The sequence below is a fragment of the Lipotes vexillifer genome, unplaced genomic scaffold (assembly GCF_000442215.2).
Source record: "Lipotes vexillifer unplaced genomic scaffold, Lipotes_vexillifer_v1.1 scaffold474, whole genome shotgun sequence".
NCBI lineage: Eukaryota > Metazoa > Chordata > Mammalia > Artiodactyla > Lipotidae > Lipotes > Lipotes vexillifer.
This window is the reverse complement of record NW_006772385.1, coordinates 2,166,743-2,187,706: the sequence shown is the minus strand read 5'-3', so window position 1 is coordinate 2,187,706 and position 20,964 is coordinate 2,166,743. Positions and strand designations below refer to the sequence as shown.

The following is a 20,964-nucleotide window of genomic DNA, read 5'->3' as shown; positions in this document are numbered from 1 at the left end:
TTTTTTTTTTTTTTTTTTTTTTTTGGCGGTATGCGGGCCTCTCACTGCTGTGGCCTGTCCCGTGGCGGAGCACAGGCTCCAGATGCGCAGGCTCAGTGGCCATGGCTCACGGGCCCAGCCGCTCCGCGGCATGTGGGATCTTCCCGGACCGGGGCACGAACCCATGTCCCCTGCATCGGCAGGCAGACTCTCAACCACTGCGGCACCAGGGAAGCCCTGCCACCAGTCTTAAAAGCACCTCTGTGGGAATGTGTAAAGCCGCCTCTTCCTCTGGACAGACTTCTGTCCTCACTGGGCTCTCCCACTCCTCTCATACCCACATGCAATGAACCAATGGGTGGAGTAGACTGTGTATGGGAGAGGGGGCGAAGCTACAGGAGATGAAGTCTGAGAGGTAGTGGGGACCACATCGTGTGTGACCTTATAGGTAACTGTAAAGATTCCAGATTTGGGGACTTCCCTGGCGGTCCAGTGGTTAGGACTCTGCACTTTCACTGCTAAGGGCCCGGATTCAATCCCTGGTCAGGGAACTAAGATCCCATAAGCTGTATGACGCGGACAGTAAAAAAGAAAATAAAGAGTCCAGGGACTTCCCTGGTGGTCCAGTGGTTAAGAATCGGTCTTGCAATGCAGGGGATGCCGGTTCGATCCCTGGTCAGGGAACTGAGATCCCACATGCTGCAGGACAACTAAGCCTGTGATTCAACTAATGGGCCTGGGTACTCTAGAGCCCATGCACCGCAACTAATACCTGATACAGCAAATAAATAAATACACATTTTTTTAAAAAAAAGAGTCCAGATTTTACCCTGACCAATATGGGTAGCTTTCAGCAGGTATGAGGCAGAGGGATGTGATTTGACTTTTTATCTTAGAAGAATGATTCTGGCTCTTGGGCGATGAACCCACTGGACTGGGATAATGATGGAGGCAGCGGGACCAGTTAGGAGGCTGTTGTAATATTAAACAAACTAGAGGAGTCGAGGACAACTCCAAGATCATTAACCTGCACAACGGGTAGAATGGAGGTGCTATTTATTGATATGGGGGAGGACCAGGAAAGGAGCAAGCCTTGTGGGGAGGGGAGAGTCAGAAGTTCAATTCTGGAAATATTAGGTATGAAATGCTTAATAGACATTCACACAGAGAAGTCGAATCAACAGATAACTGTGGTTCAGGGCAGAATAAACCAATTGGGTCTAAAAAAAAATCGACAAAAGAAATCTAGATTAAAATTTAGCATCCAGGGCTTCCCCGGTGGTGCAGTGGTTGAGAGTCCGCCTGCTGATGCAGGGGACACAGGTTCGTGCCCCGGTCCAGGAAGATCCCACATGCCGGAGAGCGGCTGGGCCCGTGAGCCATGGCTGTTGAGCCTGCGTGTCCGGAGCCTGTGCTCCGCAACGGGAGAGGCTACAACAGTGAGAGGCCCGCGTACCGCAAAAAAAAAAAAAAAAAATTTAGCATTCAACATAAAATAGGATTTCCTTTGGAAAAACACTTACACTTTTCAATACAAAAATACTAGAAAGAATGTGAATTTGAAGTACCAGTTTATGTCTGTTACAAAAATAACTATGGTCCTAAGAAGTTACCTCGACGGTTGATTTGCAATTAAAGCAGTATCTATCATTTTCCCCCAAAATATTGAAGGAAATAACCACGGCATTATAATTTCTTATAGTGTGTATCCATTTGCTTTTAAAAATTGTTCAGTGCTTAAGTCCCTCCCCCACTGAAATGTAACTTCCGTGTACTAGGGACCATTCTGATGTGAAGGCCTTACAATACCTAGTATTATGCCTTGTAAGCACAAGGTCCTTAATGCATGATGGCTGGACTTAATTTATGGAGAGGGCATTACACAAATCATCAGCTCAGCTTCCAAAGAATAATGGACCTAGGAGTCGGCCTGGGGGCTGGAGGGGCAATGGGGCATTTAGCCCTGGACCAAAGCCTTGAGTCTAAATCGAGTGTCACTTATAAATATGGTTTGACCGAAAATCCTAACACAGGGCCCTCGACCAAACGGTGCTCTTTCACTCGATGGATTCAGTCCTGGCTCTGTCAGTCACAAGCTACTGATCCCCATAAATATGTCTTCTTTTTAAGTGGCAGGGGTAGGAGTAGGAAAGGACTGAAGAACAAAAGACAGCTGGGAATATGTGAATGTCATCTAGAAATCAACACAGCCAAGTGGTGTTCCTCAGCCACGGTTCAAGTACGCCCAGCATACCTGGGGCAACAAGATGGAGCATCATAGTATTAGTGAGTTTAAAATGGAAAGTTATAAAGTCACAGACAAAATTTGCATGATTGTTAAAGAGACTTTCCCCTTTGAACTGGGCTGCTCTGGGTTGCATGTCCAGAATCCCCTTTCCCCTTTCCCCAGAAAAACATTCACATCTGTCTGTCGTTAGGGTTCTGAAGGTGTTAAGTGTGAGAGACATTCCATTAAATCATTATCAGCTAGCAACACTGCAGCTGGAATTAATCTATCAGTCTAGCCCCAGCGAAGAAACTGAGCAGCAGGGAATGCGCCATGGGGATGACTTCTGATCTGTGGAAAGAAAGGGTACAGAAAGCATTTCCTGGTGGGAAGAAACACAAGTATCCTGGGTTTCCCAGGGGAAAGAAAGGGAGGAAAGGGATGAGAAGCATGGAAGATCGCTTCCACCTACTCTGCCTACAGCTGCTGAGACAGAGGATGGAGGTGAATCTGCCCTGGAGACTCCCATTTGTCTCGCAGGGACCCCCGTCCTTGCGCCCACCCGGAGGAGACCTCCCAGGGCGGTTCAGTGGGCGGTTCAGAAGCATCTCTGATATGTGATTGAGGGAAGATCAATACAGCATTCAGCAGCATCTCTGATATGTGATTGAGGGAAGATCAATACAGCAGCTCTGAGTAAACTGACAGCGCCCCACTGCTTCCCCCCCCACCATGGCACAGCGGGGAGTTTTGCATATCCCAGGCACAGCCCTCAACAGACATACCTGTCTCAGCATGGATCTGAAAACCATGTATCGGAGCCGCTTGGTGAGGATCTCTCCAGCTTTGCCAAACGTGTAGCCCTGTGAAGAGTAACGTGCCCCAAGGGAAAAAACTTGTCACAGACCCAGCCGCTGATGACACAACAGGAGGGGGACTTGGTGTCACTGCTAAAGCAGGACACCAGACAAAGTCAGAAAGCCCGATTTCAGGCGTGGCTCTTTCGGTGACAGTGTACTATGGCGGGTAGCCGCACTGCTGGCAGAGCCGGGAGAGCTGAAATCGACACTGACGCTCCCCAGGTGGGCCCGTCGGGGATTTATTAGGACGTGGTTTCTCTGTCCCCCGTTCCCCCTCCCGCTTATTTCTCCCCGTGAAACAGGGTCTGTCACTCAGGAAGCTGGGGAGTTGTTCCCAAGGCAGAAGGCACTCTAAACCGGGGGTTTATATTACGTATCATCCAAACCAGAACATTTTTGAGCATGAGAAGGGGGGATATATCATAATTATACCAGGACCCGAGGTGCAACCTGGGAAAACAAGAATATACAGCCACCCCGGCCATAAAAGATACAGACAACAAAGATATCAAATTCTTAGCTTCCAAGTTAAAAAAAAAAAAAAAAGCCAAAGTCTAGGAGCAAAATAGTTGGAAAGGAAGACTTACTGAGAGAGAATTTTCTGCACTGCCCTTCCCCTTTCCCCAAGGATATAATCTGTGTCTGGGAGGAAAGAAGAGAGTTTGGGGAAAGAAGAAAGTAAGATGTGATTGGCCATGCTGGGCCCTGTCTGGGGAGGAATGAGGACAGACCCTCATCCCAGTGAGTTTGGGGATACAGGACCAGAAGGAAGCATTGCTCCCCTTTCTACCTGGAGCGCTGGGGAGTGGCAGTTTACGGATGAGGCTTGCCACACAATGGCCTGCAGAAAGCAGAGCGGAAATGGCTGGATGGTGTATCAGAAGAGGAGAAGCCCTAATAACAGCCTAGTGTGTTGGACATTACGGAGAGCGAGGGAAGAAACACGTGCACAGAGCACTCTTCCACGTGGAACTGACCAAGGAAGACAGGCTGGACCATGTAACGGAGGGCCACCAGCCCCTCGGGTCACGAACATGAGGCAGGGGAGCAGGGGAGGTGCACAGACCACCACCCTCTGCCCGGTGCTGTAATGCTGCCTAACCCTTCTGCGAAAGTAGACACCAATCCAGGGAGAAGGGGCAGAGGGAGAAACCCTGGAATAACTGAGTTGACGCCTGAAGTTACCAAAATGATTAACTTTACTTGGAAATGACCAGATGAAGGTTTCTGCTAATAGACTGAATGAAATCTGAACTATCTTGCCCACTACAGGAATATTACTGTTGTTATTTTGTGGAGAACTTTCACTGTTAAGTACTTCACAAACATTGTAAGTCCTCAGGACAAACCTATAATCACCACTTTACAGAAGAAATGGAGGTTTAGAGAGGCTGGTAAATTGCCGGAGGCTACAGTTCTAAGGAGGCAGAGTTGGAATCTGAATCTTCGTCTAAAAGAATCTTAACCAAAATGAGAACCCAGAGCCTGGGATTTAACCCCACAGTCAGCTCCTTCCTTGCATTTCTAAATGAGGAGTTGGCACTCTAACATCACCATTAGGCACTGTGCCACCTCTGCACTTCTGAGGTCCTGGGATTCAGAGGCTTTGTTTTCACCTTGGTTTGCCAAGCAAACCAGGCTCCAGTTTCTCTGAGCAACATTATGTTACAAAGGTACCACTTTAACTGCCTTTGCTTCACCAATTCAAATCTCCAGCTCAAAGCCTACCTCCTTCCAAATTTCTTAACCAACTGCACCCTCAGCAATCTCTACCTTCTCCCAACTCCTATGGCATTAATAGTTGGTAAGGCAGTCTCACATACAATTAGAGTATCACATTTATTCTAGTATGATCAAATTCCCCAAAGAGACTTCAAGTACTCAGTAACAAGAGTCCAGAGCTTTGGACCTCCTATCATGTCCAGAAAAGTGTTCTGTCTGTTCAAAACATGAATACATGCTTACACCATGTAAAATAAAGAGTTCTATCTTAAAAAAATTACATGTGACTAATCATTCATTCATTTAATAAGTGATTATGTTTACAACTGCCTCACACAGACCTAGGAACTTAGTCTTATCATCTCTTTTAATCATCAAGCATCAGCTACCATTATCACCATTTTACAGATGAGAAAACTGAGGCTTACACAGTTTAAGTTACTTACTTGCCCAAGGACACAAAATTAGCAACTGGAGTAACTCATACTTGACCCTAGCCTGACACCAAAGCCCACACTGTCTTACCATGCTGAGATTTTTAGAGCACTTAATTCCTTGCAATTTCATCTCAGCCAAATGATTCGCAACTTGTAAAATCTGAGTCTTTACAAATGTTTCCTACAATTTTTGTTTGAAGACTGACATTTTTCCATCATTAAAAGTGTTCCGTCTCCTTTAGCAAAAGATAAATGATAAACTCCTCAAACATTTTAAAAATCATATTTTTAAATCATGATTTTAAAATCATAAGCCAGTGTAACTGGCTTATGGGGTTCTGGGTTTTGTTGTTGCTTTTAGAACACTGGAAGACATTTCTTTAAGTATTTAAACTGACTGGCAGTACTTATATCCAAACATATGTCCAAAGCTCCCCTAAATCCCATTTTTTAGAGCCTAGTGTCAGCAACAAATTGGTACTTGCCATCTTCCTCTACAATGATTAAATCATGCGCTGCTGCAGCTGCTGACTTTCAACACCCGCTGAAAGGAGTTCAGGGTGGAGAGTAGAAAGGAGGCACTCTGTGCTCTGGGAAAAACTGGCAGAACAGGTCTTCAGAGAGATATTTTCAGAAGCCAATTTTATGAGCCCAATTCCTGTATCTCCTCATATCTAGAAAAGCACTAAAATCCTTCATGGTGACAACTGCTCCTCGTGACTAGCAGAAACCTGCAAAAAATATGTGCTTCACTGCAATGTACTCCCCCTTCACCAAAATCATATATATACTGACCTTCCCCTCTCCCTCCTAGGAGCAGTTTCTCCAAGCTATCTGAGATGCTGTCTCCCTGGCTGCAGTCCTCATCTTTCCCCAAATAAAACTTAACACATGGGACTTCCATGGTGGTGCAGTGGGTAAGAATCCGCATGCCAATGCAGGGGACCCGGGTTCGGGCCCTGGTCCGGGAAGATCCCACATGCCATGGAGCAACTAAGCCTGTGCGCCACAACTACTGCCTGCACTCTGGCAGTACTTATATCCAAACATATGTCCAAAGCTCCCCTAAATCCCATTTTTTAGAGCCTAGTGTCAGCAACAAATTGGTACTTGCCATCTTCCTCTACAATGATTAAATCATGCGCTGCTGCAGCTGCTGACTTTCAACACCCGCTGAAAGGAGTTCAGGGTGGAGAGTAGAAAGGAGGCACTCTGTGCTCTGGGAAAAACTGGCAGAACAGGTCTTCAGAGAGATATTTTCAGAAGCCAATTTTATGAGCCCAATTCCTGTATCTCCTCATATCTAGAAAAGCACTAAAATCCTTCATGGTGACAACTGCTCCTCGTGACTAGCAGAAACCTGCAAAAAATATGTGCTTCACTGCAATGTACTCCCCCTTCACCAAAATCATATATATACTGACCTTCCCCTCTCCCTCCTAGGAGCAGTTTCTCCAAGCTATCTGAGATGCTGTCTCCCTGGCTGCAGTCCTCATCTTTCCCCAAATAAAACTTAACACATGGGACTTCCATGGTGGTGCAGTGGGTAAGAATCCGCATGCCAATGCAGGGGACACGGGTTCGAGCCCTGGTCCGGGAAGATCCCACATGCCATGGAGCAACTAAGCCTGTGCGCCACAACTACTGAGCCTGCACTCTAGAGCCTGTGCTCCACAACAAGAGAAGCCACCACAATGAGAAGCCCGCGCACCGCAACGAAGAGTAGCCCCCGCTCAACGCAACTAGAGAAAGCCCGTGCGCAGCAACAATGACCCAACGCAGCCAAAAAAACTTAACTCGCAACTCTCACATTGTGCATTTTTTTAAGTCAACACCAGCTTTCATTTCCAATCACCAGATTAGATCAAATACTCTCTGCTCCCTCTGACTTCATTAACATTTCCAGTTGGGGGAGGAGAAGGTGGGAAGGAAGTAAGCAAGGGAGCCAGAGGAAGCAAAACATCTTTGTTTTAAAAATGTCAAAGCAAGTGGCTGCTAACAGCCCAGCAACTGGAGGAGCAATTCTACTAAAAAGCAAGTTATTACACAGATGTTTAATAAATTCCCCCAGTTGAACAACGGTACATTTCTCAAAGTGAAAATGTAGACACTTACCTGAAGGAAAAATGTAATAAAAGAAATAATTCCAAGGATTAGAAACAAGAGTGAAAACAAGTTACTATTCTGTCGTTTGGTTTCAGGATCGTCATCTCCGGTAAAAACCTGTCAAGAAAATATTTAAAGGGTTTTCAGTACCACTGAAGAAATCATTCAAAGTCTGACCCATTTTGCATCTAGCAGAGTATTCGGGGTCAAGGGAGCCTTAGTATGTGGAGGTCAGGCTGGCTTCCCTAAAGGGGGACATATTCTGCCTTCCCTGGGGACCAAGAGTGGGCCTGTCATTCATCAGTCTATCCACAGCTCTTTTTCTGCTCATACAACTTCTTGGAGTAAGAGTGCCACAAGGAGGCGCCACAGCCACCACAGTAGAATTGGGAACAAATACTCTCTGCTTCCTTTGACAGGGAAACTACACTGTGTGTCGATCTGTTGTTTTACAAGTTGGACATTTCGAACTGTCCCAAGGTGTCTGGAGACACATCTGCTGATGTGGTTTCGGGGAACCCAGGAAAGGTGCTCATTCATTCAGCCCAGGCCTCTCCAAAGAAAGGAGGCTCCTTGAGCCAGCCTCTGTAGGATGGCCAGTTAGATAGCCAGTGGGGAACTGCAGCCAGCTGACCTAGAACCACATGTGGAGACCTGGGTTAGAAAAGCTTACAGGATGCCCTGGGCTTCAAGAACAGAGAATAACCATGCCACAGGGAAAGAAAATCACCTCCCTTCACAGTGGGCCAAAATCAGTCTTGTGAGAACCATATTCCTAAGCCAACCCAGACAACTTTATCCCTTACAAAGGAAAAAAAAAAAAGTTTTTTGGAAGAAGTTAAATTAATTTTTCTTGATTAGTCATTCCAACAAAAATAAGACCTGGGCTTCCCTGGTGGCGCAGTGGTTGAGAGTCCGCCTGCCGATGCAGGGGACACGGGTTCGTGCCCCGGTCCGGGAAAATCTCACATGCCGCGGAGCAGCTGGGCCCGTGAGCCATGGCCGCTGAGCCTGCGCGTCCGGAGCCTGTGCTCCGCAACGGGAGAGGCCACGACAGTGAGAGGCCCGCGTACCGCAAAAAAAAAAAAAATAAGACCTAACAAACAGTGAGCTCTTACTCTGTGCCAGGCGTTATTCTAAACAAACTCATGTATACTATCCTTTACCCTCACAACCACCTCCTGAGGTTTGTTATCATCACCATTTTACATAGAGGGAAACTGAAGCACAGAGAAGTTAATTAACTTCTTCAAGGTAACACAGCCACCAAGTGATGACCCAAGGCTATACCCCCAAGCAATCTAACTCAGAGCCCACAATCCTAAATTCTGTATTACAAACCTTCAATGAGGCAGAGAGCTTGTTCCCTACCCAATATCTAGGAGCTAATGTGTCTGCCTTGGACCACCTGTTTCCAGCTCTACTGTTACACGAGGAATGAGGAAAACATAAAATTTGTTAAGTTTTTGTTATACACAGCCAAACCTATTCCTAACTAATCCAATTCCTTTTTTTCCCTGATGATGCCACTGTCTACCTCTGTGCCTGCAAGACAAATGTTAGAACAGGGACTGGCCCCAGCCAATCTATGGTGGCTATGGAATACAACCATGTTCCTTTGATTCTGAATGGTTACTTGTGCACTACAATGGCAAGGTTGAGCATTTGCAACGCAGACCATCTGGCCTGCACAGCCTAAAATATCTACTCTCTTAGCGTTTATAGACAAAATTTGCTAACCCCTGGCCTAGAACATATGCTCCATGGGATCAGACACTTCCTCTCTTTCCTGGTACTTTTTCAGCACCTAGAACAGTACATGGCACAAAGCAGACACTGAAGATATTCCTTGAAGGACTACATCAAACATGTGAACGCCCACCTGAAATAAGTTAGCCAGGCAGAGGTGGACCGGCATATTTATGTATCTTTTAGTATAATCAAAAGTTAGCATTTGGTCTATATTTTGTGTAGGGATCCATCTCTTTCTCTACAATGTTTCTAGTAGTTATGGCAAAGGTGTCCTCAGCTTCATGTCTGAACATCTGCCATTAACAGAGGGCACTCCTGCCTGGATTGTTAACTTCTTTGTTGAAAATGCCGAAATGAAAAGCAGGTGCAACCAGCATCTGTCAGCCTCCATCTATTGGAAGTCGTCCCATTTGTTTTCATCTTAACACGTGGGATGGACACCTCACAGAGGCCAAGCGCTCAGCCTGCTTATGTCCTGACAAGCACATGAGTCAGAGCAGCTCTGTCTTGAGCCAGTGTGATGAACATATGAGGAAGTCTCTTCGCACCCTGGTGATAGGACAGTTCCACTGGACTCAGAGTCCAATGATGGCAGGTAGGGGACAGTCACCTAGTCAGTTTCATGGACTATTTTTCAGGGATCTCGTTCCCAGGGCCCTAGGATAGAAAGCAAATGCCACGACAAAGGAAGCTTTGAAAAATTAGTTTTCCTATCACAAACAAGACTTCTATTCCTACATCTACAAGCTGCTTAGTGTCATATGAAGATGAGCTGCATGTTTTTGCGGTTTCTATATAAAGTTACAAACACAAACAGTTCATTCTTTAGTCAGGACTCACAAGTAAATCTCCAAAATGGACATAAACACTTACCCCTATAATCCTTGAAAATATTACTGAAAATGCTGGTTGCAGACCTCCATTTATAATGGCACAAAATATACCAACCACAAAATAAGGCCATTCTGTTATATTCAGCTTCAGAATCCTCCAAAAAGAAACTGGAGGTACATTTTCATCCTGGAGAACACAAAATAATACAGCAAACTCATCAGGAAAAGAACTGATACTTAACTGATTTAATTGATGTACAGTTCTTCTGTATGCACAAAAATTTTTAAATGAATATATCTTATTCCTACTTCCTTATCAAATGATGGCTATCTACCTTTAAAAAAAAAAAGTGCTGACAGATTCTGTTATATCGTTCCTTTATTTCTTAAGAAGTAAATGATGATTCCATAAACATTTAAGTCTGACCTGACAGTTGGAACCTGACAAGTATATTTATAAGTAAGGATGAAAGAAAAGAAATGTTTGTATTTGAAGACCCACTATAATCTATCTCTTTACATTATAAATTCTAATTCTAGGGCTTCCCTGGTGGCGCATTGGTAGGGAGTTTGCTTGCCGGTGCAAAGGACGTGGGTTTGTGCCCCGGTCCGGGAGGATCCCGCATGCCATGGAGTGGCTGGGCCCGTGGGCTATGGCTGCTTGGCCTGCGCGTCCGGAGCCTGTGCTCCACGGCGGGGGGTGCCACGGCAGTGAGAGGCCCACGTACCGCAAAAAAAAAAAAAAAAAAATTCTAATTCTAAAATTCTTGTCCTATAAATTCCAACTTGAGTCTAAAATGTTGAGATTTGGATTTGTGGAACAGGCTAGGGTATAGGACAGGATAATTCTGGATAACCATTTCTTGTTCCCACTCGTATCCCAGCCTTAGCCCACTGGTGAAGACATAAGTCCGTAGCCTCCTCCGTACCAAAGTCTCTTCTGTACTAAGCTTTCTGTTTTGGCTTTGTGGTCCATGGATACTCTTGCGAGTTGATTTTCTTCTTATTACACTGGATCCTAAATCTTTGGGGGACATGTTCAAGGCATCAATTTCACTTTCGGATCCACCAGCTGCATTTTCTAATTCAATTTCATTTCCTTTTGTCTAAAATAAATAAGAAATATGAATAAGCTGGTTAGGCTCAGTTAACCAACAAAAACTAATCGCTTAACAGCAAATATCAAGGAAATGGCAATTTAAGTCTGTATAGGAAAAGGATAAAGTTAAACTGCTATTTTCTGGTGTGATTATATTTGAAAATTAAAAACTAAATGAGTATTCCCATAAAATATGCTGAAACAACATGGCATCCGTTCCATGTATCTAGTCATATACTTTTTGTGGGTGTTTTGGGCTCAGTCATATTTGCTTTGGACCAGTGTTACCAACAGAAATATGGTGCAAACCATATTGTGAGCCACAATTTTTTTTAGTAGCCATGCTAAAAAAAGTGAGAGAGGTAAAATCAATTTTTTTTTTTTTTTTGCGGTACGTGGCCCTCTCACTGCTGAGGACTCTCCCGTTGCGGAGCACGGGCTCCAGACGCGCAGGCTCAGCGGCCATGGCTCATGGGCCCAGCCGCTCCGCGGCATGTGGGATCTTCCCAGACCGGGACACGAACCCGTGTCCCCTGCATCGGCAGGCGGACTCTCAACCACTGTGCCACCAGGGAAGCCCTAAAATCAATTTTAATTATATATTTTATCTAACCTAATGTATCCAAGGTATTAGATCAACAGTGTAAAGACTTTTTGAGATATCCTGCTTTTTTTTTGGTAGACTAAGTCTTTGGACTCTGGTATGCATTTTCAGCTTACAAACACTTCAATTCAGATTAACCACCGCTGAAGTGCTCAATAACCACATATGGCTAGTGGCTACTTGAGTGGATAGCTCACTTTTAAGCCTTTCTTAACTTTACTTTTCTCTAATTATCCTTCTTTATTTTCCCTCCTTTCAAGAGAAAGAAAAAAACCTCTAAAAAACACTGGTTGGATCCTGAATCCCACCCAAGTATTTTTTCCCTCTTCTCAAGATAATCAACGGTAACATTTATCTATACCACTGAACACAGCAAAATCAGCTTATGCCTAACATATTGTGCTTTAGGAAAATGCTAGAGTTAGTCTATACCTGCATTGTGACAAGTTTGAAGTAAATGCCTTTCTCCTTCATGAGTTCATCATGACTGCCTTTCTCCACAGTGACTCCATCATCAAGACCAGCAATGACATCAGCATTACGAACTGTGGACAAACGATGCGCGATCACAATGGTGGTCCGGCCTTCTCTGGCCTAAAGAGAGAAAAATTTGCTTTTGGAATACATGAACAACTATAAGGAAAAATTCATTAATTCAAGTTATATTTACTGACCACCAATGCCTTAGACATTGCAAAACTGTGTAAGCTATATAAGATAGTCTCTGCGTTCAGTAAATGTACAGTTAGTGGTTTAAAATGATGTGCTATTATAACTATAAACACAAATATGATAGTCTCATATTAATATTATGTAAGCCTCTAAGTATTGTACTCAACCTCTCGTAGCCTGTTTATAGTAATAATCAGGGGCTTATACAAAGTAAGACACCCTACAGCCCAAGATCTGGTCAATCAGAGCAGGTACAGGCCAGTTGCTATACTGGTGCACACGCGCTAGCATCAGTCCTGGGAATCACCATGTCCTATCTCACAGGACATTTGGATGATCAAGACAAATAATAAATGTGAAGCAACAAAGTGCAGACTTCAGCGTTACACTGATCTGAACTCAAATCTTAGTTCTGCCATTTATGAATTCCAGGATTTTATACAAATCTTTTAACCTGTGTGAGGCTCAACTTATTCATATATAAAATGAGGATAATAATATAGCGCTAATTTTTAGAGTACTTGTGATAACTAAGTACAACAACGCACAGGAAGCACTGTGATGTACACAGTAAATGCTTAATAAATGATTCTTATTCCTAGGGAGAAGCATTATGGAAAAACTGAAGAGCTATGTAAATGTTTAAACACCCAATCGCATTTTTATTTTCATACGGAACAGAGCCAGAGAACTAGAACTCGCCAGAGATTTCTTTAACCTTTGTAACTCTCCCAGTGCTTATAATGTTTGTTACTCTATATTTCTCTCCAGGAACTAGCAGTAAAATTCTCAAAACAAGCTAACAAAAAAAAAAAGGTATCAGGATCAGTATGAAAAAGAGAAGTGAAAAACTCTGAGAAGAAAAAAAAATACATGTCAGAAAAACTCTCTCTAGGTGGTAGCAACTAGAAAGTAGAGAAGACAACGGATCAGCTCCATGGATGTTTTCAAAAGCTGGGGATGTGGTATTCCCCTCCAAAATGTGCACGCTAAAGAAAAGGCATTTTTAAATGCAACCTTTCTAAATTCATTTTATTTATAATTTAATACATAGTGCCATGGTAGAATTATAAGAAAATACAGATGTGAAATTATAGATAGGCAAAGTGAAGGGGGAAAACGCAGCCACAATCCCACCTCTTTCTATTTTGGTTCACAGAAGTTTTAGTGACCTGCTTTTTCTTCTCTCAACAATCTATTACGCACTCTGACAGGATGTTTAGAAAAACAGCGTTGTTTTGTTATTAGAGAGAAGAGGAACTGGAACAAATTAGTTCACCTTTTTTTTTTTTTTTTTCCTTTTGCGATACACGGGCCTCTCACTGTTGTGGCCCCTCCCACTGTTGTGGCCCCTCCCGTTGCGGAGCACAGGCTCCAGACACACAGGCTCAGCCACCATGGCTCACGGGCCCAGCCGCTCCACGGCATGTGGGATCCTCCAGGACCAGGGCACGAACCCGTGTTCCCTGCATCGGCAGGCGGACTCTCAACCACTGCGCCACCACGGAAGCCCGTGAGTTCACCTTTGAATTCTACTGGGACACTTCAACTCGGAGCACTTATGGGTTAAAAGGTTCCCCCATTTCTTGTCCTCACAGAGCTGGCCTGGTTACCATCATACACCAGAGACCAAGCACACAGTGCCTGACACAGCACGAGCACTCAAGTCCAAACTGGTGAATGAGTCACATAGACTCGAGAACTGCTGGAAGGTCAAACTCTGTTGATGGTCAAGGACATTTCATGGCTCAGGTAAGTTTCCAACATCGGCAGCTCTCTGGCACTTTCCTGAAGATAAGAGGTTTCTCATTTCCCACAGAGTCTTCAACAGGCATCTAACATCTTGCAAACTGTAAACCTTCCTCTCGTTGACAACAACAAAAACTCACAAAACCTAAATAACAGGGTCATCACTAATGCTAATAAGTTTTCAAGATCACAATAAGAATCCACCTGCCAACACAGGAGACACGGGTTCGAGCCCTGGTCCAGGAAGATCCCACATGCCGCAGAGTAACCAAGCCTGTGTGCCACAACTACTGAGCCCGCATGCCACAACTACAGAAACCCACGCACCTAAAGCCCGTGCTCTGCATCAGGAGAAGCCACCGCAACGAGAAGCCCATGCACCACAACAAAGAGTAGCCCCCACTCGCTGCAACTAGAGAAAGCCCATGCACAGCAATGAAGACCCAATGCAGCCAAAAATAAAGGAAAAAAAAAAATTTGCAAGTATCTTTCAATGAAACCTTATTCATCTCTACCTAAAGAATACCAGAGAAATAGAGAGAAGTTAAACAAACAGACCCAAAGAGGCCTGATGGTTTTAATAGCCTTAAGAATCACTTTAGAAGAGATTTTTTTTTAAATATTAAGAATTAACAATGGAATGTTCTTATGCTTATAAATCAGCTAGGTTTGAAATGAGGTGCACCCACCTTATCCAGGGCCACCTGAACCACCGCTTCACTCTCAGTGTCCAGCGCTGAGGTGGCCTCATCCAGCAGCAGGATCTTGGGGTTGCGAACCAGAGCCCGAGCGATGGCGATTCTCTGCTTCTGTCCACCACTCAGCTGGGCCCCTCTCTCTCCAACCAGGGTGTCAAATTTCTACAACACAGAAACCACAGGAGGATTAAGCAACAGAATAAGCTATCTCAGCTCAGATTATAAGATGGCAAGCAGGGACTTCCCTGGTGGCGCAATGTTTAAGAATCCACCTGCCAATGCAGGAGACCCGGGGTCGAGCCCTGGTCCGGGAAGATCCCACAAGCCACGGAGCAACTAAGTCTGTGCGCCACAACTACTGAGCCTGCGCTCTAGAGCCCACAAGCCACAACTACTGAGCCCGCGTGCCACAACTACTGCAGCCCACGTGCCAAGAGCCTGTGCTCCACAACAAAGAGAAGCCACCGAGAAGCCCGAACACTGCAACAAAGAGTAGCCCCCGCTCGCCACAACTAGAGAAAGCCCACGCACAGCAACGAACACCCAACGTAGCCAAAAATTAAGGCCCGCGGAACGCCAAAAAATAAAAAAAAAAAAAAAAAAATTAAAAAAAAAAAAAAAAGATGGCAAGCAATCCCATAAACAACCCAAGCCTCACAGGCAGTATGGTCCAGTTCCTTAAACTTAGTAATAACCAACCCTAATTTAAAAAGTTATGTATGTCTACTACTAGTTGATGCTGCTAGAGCTTTAAAATCTGAAGTCATCTTGATTTCCCTTCTTAGGAGGTTCCTCCAGTTTATAGTCATTTCCTAACTTCCTATGCATCAGGCCAGCATTTTATAACCCTCTAGCATGACAAAGATTGAGAAGGACTTACATTAGGCAGTTTCATGATGAAGTCATAGGCGCTGGCTTCCTTCACAGCTGTCTCAATCTCCTCCATGGTTACATTTTCACGGCCATAGCGAATGTTCTCAGCTATCGTGGTGGCAAACAACACAGGTTCCTGACTCACCACACCGATAATTTCCCGCAGATACCTTACATTGATGGTCCTGATGTCCTGTCCGTCAATACTGATCTGAAATAAAAAGTAGGTGTGATATTCACACACTGCAGACTTGTGACGTATAAGCTGCAAAGGTAACTCAGTTCCGCAGCATCTAGTTCAGCAAGAGTCATCTCACCACGCCCTCCGTGGGGTCATAGAGCCTCTGTATCAGCTGGACCGTCGTGCTTTTCCCACAGCCGCTGTTCCCAACCAGGGCCACCGTCTGCCCGCTCTCTACCTTCAAGTTGAGGCCCTTCAAGATCTATCACGATGAATGAGAAAGAAACTTAAAAGGCAATACACAGATTTTGAGACTACGAACTGATAGTTCAATTCAAAACTAGGTTTAAATATACATTTTTTAAAAAACAATCTCTAAAGGGAAGTATCAGAAACTCTTCATCCAGTACATTGTTGAATCACTGATTAATCATTTATCACTGTACCTTAACTTCGTTTCGAGACGGGTAATTGAAGTGAACATTTCTGAATTCCAGATTTCCCTTAATATTATCGGGTTTGTGCCCGTTCTTCGAATAGCTGTCGATGCTTGGTTTCTAAACAGAATAAAATTTCAGAAGATGACTAGGTTACAATAACGACTTTCAGTGACATCTGTGGAGAGATGAATAAAGTGATAAAGAAAATCGACTTTTTAGACAGATAGATAAATGGCCAGCCCAGACTTACGTTATCAATGATCTTAAAGATTTCATAAGCTGCTCCTCTTGCATTTGCAAATGCCTCAATGCTTGGAGATGCCTGTCCAACACTAAAAGCCCCAATTAATACAGAAAAGAAGACCTGAGAAATGTGAAGGAAAAACATCAAGTTACTTAGTGTTTAGTACATTTTTTCATACTTCTTCTAACATCGCTAATTAAATTTTTAAATGGCAAAGGCAACATATCAATACTGGCTGTTAAAAATATTTTTAAAGTCGAAGTACTCTACAGTTTAGAATGCTGAATTAGTCTTACCGGCTCAGTGAAACAATAAATTCTGTATGAGTAGAATATTTTTATATGTCTTCAATGGCCAAGAATTTTGGTTCAGGTCATCAGTAGGGTACAGTGAAAACAAACCCTATTATGAGAGTCAGAAGCCCAAAGTCTGAATCCTGGATTGAGCACTGACTGGCTTTATGTCTTCAGGTGATTCTCCTAGATCTCTGGGCTTCAATTTCTTTATTTGCAAAAACAGGCAAGAGTGTATCTATTTTCCCTACCGGGCAACCTTAGTGTTCTTGTATCAAGTGAAACGGTACATATGAAAGTATTTTGTGAAGTATAAAGCACACATTCTTTATCAGATGGAGTCTTTCTGCCCTCTACCAGATTGCATTCTCTTTGAGGTCTGATGAACCGTTTATTTTTGTTTGTTTTTTTCATTTTGCCCAAATCCGTTTCTTATTGGTAGACTTGATACTGTTTTTCTTCAGGGGTTAAAGGGAACTAATGTCACTATTCATTTCTTTCTAAATCACACAGTAGTTATATTACCCAACAGCTTACATAGAAGGAATTTTGCTAAGTGATTCTCTACTCATGTTCTCAGTTAGTCCTTTACAACAACGCTAAAAATTATGGCACCTTATTCCTGTCATTTCCATTTTGCAGAAGAGGTAAGAGAGTCTTGAAAAGTCTAGGTGGCTGAAGTGAATCATACAGCTAGTAAGTGGCAGAGCCGGAATTTGAACCAAGATGGCCTGATATCAAATCCCAGTCTCTTGCTCGCTATTCTTTGCATTATTTAATAATTCTTTGAAAATATATCCTCCAACAGTCAAACCAACACTACGAAATTTCACTGGCATTTTAATAGTGAGTCATCTCTTAATATAACATCACTTACAGTGAGTACTTGTCCAATAGAATATTCTTCTGACAGGACTAAGGAGGTCCCATACCAGAATGCCAGAGCATATGATGCATAGATCAACAGGAAAGCGGCACCCATAGAAATGTTTGCTGTAATAGCTTTCTTTATTCCAATTCTTTTAGCTTCTTCCAAATTTTTGTTGTACCTGGGAGAAGTAACAAAAATTAGCACACATACCTATAAATCTTATAAAATGGGTCAATACAGCATGATGGTTATTGCATACACAGGATGTGCCACGGCCTGGGGGAGGTGTTTCACATGTATTTTCTCCTTTTGTCCACACACTGATCCTATGATGCTAGTATTATGTTAATCCCTTCTTGTAGAAGATGAAACTGAGGCCTTATGGAAATTAAGTAATTTGTCAAGGGATGCTCTAAAAAGCACCTTCTCTGACTTTAGCAATAGTGAAATAAATGAAGTAATACTTAATGAACTTCCAGAACTTGCATCGTTTCATACATAAAACAAAACAGAAGCTATGAAAACACCTGTGTTTTCCCTTTAAAATCTGCATGTGTTTTAAATGTACTAATAAAATGAAGATATAATGCTAGAAAGTGCTCAATACAGGTGAGTCCTTTAAACCTCTGAATATCAAGTCTGCTCCCTGCCCTGCTTCCCCCTGGGCCTGCTGGAAGAACCAAATGAGAAAATACATGTGTGAGAGCATTTTAAGAGCTCTGAATTGCCATCTAAGACTTTTTACATGTAAATAAACTGTCTAGTTTATCTCACTTCCACAGATGTTTATTTTAAAAATCACTGACCTGAAAAAAATTATTTGGCTTAAAGTATATAATAATCCATCACTATGTATCAGTGTCCCCTTCCTCAGCCTTTCTATATGTTGCCTACTACCCATCCCCTCTGTCAATGCTTCCGACATTGGTCCTGTCATGGCTACTCACTGCTGGAGGGAGGGGCTCTCCCTGGTGGCTTGGGCCACCCAAGGCCTTCTGGCTGCCTCAAGGATAGAGCAAATCAAGATCTCAGTACTATAACCCTGTAATCTGTTCACAGCACAAAAATCTGCAGTACATTAGCCAAACCTGGAGAACACCTGTTAATAATTCTTACAGCATATACAGGGAAATACACAAAAGAGGGCAAAAGCAAGGAAGCAAACAAAAACCAAAGCAACGTTAGAGTCCATTGACAGATACTTCTCTCTCTTTCTAATCACTTAATACTTACTCTCAAATGGCAATTCAAGTACTTTTTACACCCTGGGAAACTGGTTAATTTCTGATATTCAAGGTAAGTAAAGGAGATGGCCTCTGTAATTTTACCTTCCTTTGAAAGGAACATGGCAGACTGTTTTCCTTAAGAAGAGAGATGTGGAGATAAGCAAATGGGGCCCTAATTTAAAGAAAAAGAAGGATCTCTGCAAATATAGAATCATGGTAAAATTATTAGAGAAATAGGACAGATTATAATTGAGCCTTAAATCTGTCCTTATCCTCTCAATCACAACTCCTTGCAGGAAGAGGAGCTCACAGTTGTTGACATGAAAAAATTTATTTCCATACAGAATGTATATTTTGAGGTCTTTGATCCATAAACACATTACTATGTAAATATTATGCAGTATTATATTTATTTTTTGGAGCATTTGTCCCATTCGTTAGAATGTAGAAGCAGAGGTCAAGCCTTGCTCAGATATGAGCATGTATTCTTTCTTGCCTTCATGCCTTTTAAAAATTACTTCACGGGCTTCCCTGGTGGCACAGTGGTTGAGAGTCCGCCTGCCGATGCAGGGGACACAGGTTCTTGCCCCGGTCTGGGAAGATGCCACATGCCGCGGAGTGGCTGGGCCCGTGAGCCATGACCGCTGAGCCTGCGCGTCCGGAGCCTGTGCTCCGCAACGGGAGAGGCCACAACAGTGAGACGGGGCCGCGTACCACAAAAAACAAAAAACAAAAAAAAACGACTTCACCAATAACCAGTTACCAAAGCATGGCCAAATGAAAATTACATGACTACTGCCTAATGAGCAAATTTAAACAGAACTTCATGGTGATAAAATGGTAATATATTATTAGAGTTTCTCCCTCCAAAAATGTAAATCCCAAACTTGCCAGTTATAATCTTTGACCAAAAAATTATTTTTGAGAAATGTATTTCAATGGTTGATATGTATCCCTCCCACTTTATGAGGTGAATTGATGTGAAAGTATTACTAGGCATAAATTATACAAGATGACATTTAAGTAACTTCAATGCTATGAGTCCCACCCTGTTATTTCCTTTTTTTCAGTTCTTGCTTACCAAGACTAATGTAGAAATCATTTCACTGATATGCTGTGTCCCAAGCAGCCAGAGGAAACTTTTGCACAGGCAGAAGAAACAAGGAAGAAAATCATTTAGATGCCAGAAAAGATAAATGAAGAAAAGGGTAAAGAAGGAAAAACAAACAATACTACTTTTACATAGGCTTTGATACACATATAACACCAGATATTAAAATCAATAAATCATTATAAGCTTTAGTATGAAAATGATAATGTAGGATTTCCTAAAAGGGGCAAAGTTACATAATAAAACAATGACATTTAGAAAAAAATATTCTTAAATAATATGAAAATATATATCAGTGACGTAAATAGCCCCTTACGAGAGCAAGGAAAAATTTTTGCTAAGCAAAGAGAAATCAATACTAACAGGTCACCACATGCAAGACACACACGAGAGAAAAATATATTTAAATGAAGGAGAATAAAACTATTGTATACCACTGAATTAAATTCACTCTAAATTCTGAGAGACGTTGAGAGAGCCTACTATACCTGCTAATTTCAAGAGAAAATCAGACTAAGACCTTAATTACTTGTCTATGTGGAAGCAGAGAAGGGAAGAGCAAGAACTAGAAAGAAAACTGAAGAATTATATTTGCTCTAAGGATAATTTTAACAATTCTACTTCCAAATTAAATCCTCAGTCTAGGTACTTATCACCCTTCTCCTGGACTACTACAACAGTCTTCCGAGTAAATCTTTGACGGCTCTCATACATTCATCAGACCAATTACAGGCAGAGAAATGGTTTTAAAACCTAATACAGACGGTCACTCCCTTGTTTAAAACCCTCAACCGCTTCCCTGTGCCCTTAGACTTAGATCCTAACTCCTCACCAGGGTCTGCAAGTCCCCTTGTTCCGACCCCACCCACCCTCAACAGCCCTTCTTCATCTCAATCTCCTCTCACTCAACTGAGCTCCAGTCACACAAGCCTTAGGATATTTTCTAGAATATACCAAAGTCTTCGCCACCTCCGGAAATCTGGAAGA

General features: G+C 43.0%; 1 protein-coding gene across 1 annotated transcript in view; it reads right to left on the bottom strand.

The window, feature by feature from the left end:
- Positions 1 to 20,964, bottom strand: part of ABCB1 (ATP binding cassette subfamily B member 1) — a 117,356-nt gene that overhangs the window by 37,199 nt on the left and 59,193 nt on the right. The window contains exons 8-18 of the mRNA XM_007447479.1: positions 17,647 to 17,818; positions 16,483 to 16,596; positions 16,239 to 16,349; positions 15,929 to 16,054; positions 15,619 to 15,822; positions 14,730 to 14,900; positions 12,052 to 12,213; positions 10,846 to 11,022; positions 9,957 to 10,103; positions 7,341 to 7,448; positions 2,992 to 3,069 (exon numbers count right to left, since the gene is read on the bottom strand). Coding sequence (XP_007447541.1) covers positions 2,992 to 3,069; positions 7,341 to 7,448; positions 9,957 to 10,103; positions 10,846 to 11,022; positions 12,052 to 12,213; positions 14,730 to 14,900; positions 15,619 to 15,822; positions 15,929 to 16,054; positions 16,239 to 16,349; positions 16,483 to 16,596; positions 17,647 to 17,818 — 1,570 coding nt within the window. The remainder of the gene's footprint in view (positions 1 to 2,991; positions 3,070 to 7,340; positions 7,449 to 9,956; positions 10,104 to 10,845; positions 11,023 to 12,051; positions 12,214 to 14,729; positions 14,901 to 15,618; positions 15,823 to 15,928; positions 16,055 to 16,238; positions 16,350 to 16,482; positions 16,597 to 17,646; positions 17,819 to 20,964) is intronic.